This window comes from Poecilia reticulata, linkage group LG16 (genome assembly GCF_000633615.1).
Source record: "Poecilia reticulata strain Guanapo linkage group LG16, Guppy_female_1.0+MT, whole genome shotgun sequence".
NCBI lineage: Eukaryota > Metazoa > Chordata > Actinopteri > Cyprinodontiformes > Poeciliidae > Poecilia > Poecilia reticulata.
Genome location: NC_024346.1, coordinates 32136002 through 32138464, shown reverse-complemented (window position 1 = coordinate 32138464; position 2463 = coordinate 32136002). Strand labels below are relative to the sequence as shown.

The window sequence follows — 2463 nt, the reverse complement described above, 5'->3', positions numbered from 1 at the left end:
AACCTTGAAGACACTTGAGTGAAATTCAAGCATTTTCAAGGATTTCAAGCACCCGCATGAACCCTGTTCCTAGGAACTAAATGACGCCAGCGGAGACGTGCGCTTTCTTCGTGTGAGAGACGCGAGTTGTGGTGAGCAGTGAGATGAAGACGGAGGCACAGAGGCAGAGTTCAAGGTGAAGGTTTAAAGTCGACAGTGGACAGGAGGATTTGGGGAAAGGGATTCCTAAACTAAGCATACTTCATCAATTTATCCWTTTACAACACATGGCTAAAACGATCTCCATTGCTCGGAATGATCTTTTTGCAAAAAAGACAAGACATCTTAATGTCCACGTAGAAAAACTGTTAATTTACTTGGAGAATTTAAGCTCTCTTTCGAACAATGGAGAGACATCATATATGTAAGACACTTTGCTGATGATGTGGACGTTCAGTACTGGTGAAAAGCTGACAGATTCTTTAAAAGTGCGTTAGAACGTTCTTTTTTCAGGGTGTGTGCAACAAACRACTTCAGTGAATTTATTTTTCAATACCACAACCTAGCAGGTTTACGCATAAACCCTTCCCCACCATAATATTTAGCCAAGTGAATCTTAGAAAGTCACTMCTGTTCACACATGTTTTACAGCCACCAGCAAGGATAACAGAAAAAAAAGATCCATCAGGATAAAAAAAATCCATTCTCTTCATTGCTAAATTTTCTGTTTATCTTTTTTTTTAAGTCAGGAAAAATAGAGATAAGATATTGGTTCTTAAAAAATAAAAAATTCTGAGAATAGACGCTTATCAAAAATGATAAAGTTGTTGTTTATAAGAAAAAAAAAGTCATGTGACATTTGTGGCTGGCCTGGGAGCGGAAATGGCTCGAGGCTGTAAATTTGCAGATAAAATTATTGCGCTTTTGAAATTATCTCAATCGCTTAAACTAGAAGTGAGTAAAAACGATCAGATGCAGGTATAATTTTAACCACAATAAAAAAACAAAATCTAACTTCGAAGCGTCTTATTACAGCATTTGAGAATCTCTGATGTTGTTTGTTGTGATTTAATCCCAGCCTGAATAAAGAACGATCCAAACGTAATAAAACATTCACTAAATATCCAGAACAGATTTCAATAATCTGGAACACATAAAATAAAACCAATTCATACAACGTTTTACTGAAATACTCACCCTCGTCCCGGGAGTAGTCCTCTCCAGAGTGAGGCTCAAACAGATAATCTCCTGTGGCCAGCTCAAACGCCTGACAGAAAACAATATTATAATAATAATAATAGAAGGGATGGACGATGTGTCCTCTGTGTTTTGGACTCGGTTCTGTTCACCATGCAGGCGGTGCTCCAGATGTCCGCCGGCGTGCCGTATCCGGCTCCTATCAAGACCTCGATGGAGCGGTAYTGTCTCGTCTGGATGTCTTCTGTGAAGTGCTTGTGCTGTTCAGGAGAGGGGAAAAAAAAACAAAAAAAAAAAAACAAGAGAAGCATCACGTTGGCGTTTCTGAATCGGCAAGAAATCTTCAAAAATTCTCCCACTACTGGAGCATTGCTTTTTTATTTTTATTATTATTCATCATCGAGCGTTGAGACACCATTTCTGTTTTCTCATCAGTCGCTTTCTGCACTTCTGCTTTTATTCCTGCAYGTCGGCTTATGTAAGACCAAAGATTTCTCAGCCGCTGCTGCTGGATCGCACCTCCTGCCAGAGCGTTCAGCTCAGCAGCCTGGATTTAATGATTTCTGCTGGCTGAAAAAATAAAAAAAAAAGAGGCCAGACTGACTGCAAACAGTACGACTGGAACGCCGTCTGATGGCTGTCGCGTTCCTGATCCTCTTCGTCTGTATTGGAGATGTTCGTTCGTTCCTGGTTTATTCTGCATAGTTTGCCGATATTTGGAAGCTAAGTTTCTAAAAGGAGTAATTTGGTCCAATTCCATCTTAAATGTTAAATGCCTTCTAAAACTGATAACTCCCCTTACATTTTTTTAGATTGTGTCACATCATATTGAACAACATTAATGTGATTGTGATTTTATGATAAACCAGCACAAGCTAGCACTATTATGCACTYATTACTAATTATCGATATCGTTATTAAGTATAACAATATTACCAGATGTAGCATTTTAAATTCTTATTATCAATATTAATAATGACATTCATGTTATGTTTTGGTAAGGAAAAGTGTATGTGACTTTTCATTTCGTTTCACAAATGCAAATCTGAAAAGTGCGGTGTGCATTTCTTTTCAGCAACCCATGGTCTCCATCAGCTTTGCAGACTAGAGACGGAAATTTTAGCCGGTTTTTGTCCGACTGAATGGAGATAATCAATTTCTATCGTATTGCCACAAACTTTCAACTGAATTTAGGGGTTGTACTTTGATTGGACCACTTTAATCCTCAAGTGTGCTTTGATTTAATTACATTGTAGCGCTAGCCGTTACCGTTTCCCCAGCAAAAGG

General features: G+C 38.5%; 1 protein-coding gene across 1 annotated transcript in view; it reads right to left on the bottom strand.

Moving 5' to 3' along the window:
* Positions 1-2463, bottom strand: part of LOC103478812 (SRSF protein kinase 2) — a 63201-nt gene that overhangs the window by 15541 nt on the left and 45197 nt on the right. The window contains exons 11-12 of the mRNA XM_017309349.1: positions 1329-1548; positions 1177-1246 (exon numbers count right to left, since the gene is read on the bottom strand). Of these exons, the coding sequence (XP_017164838.1) occupies positions 1177-1246; positions 1329-1548 (290 nt within the window). The remainder of the gene's footprint in view (positions 1-1176; positions 1247-1328; positions 1549-2463) is intronic.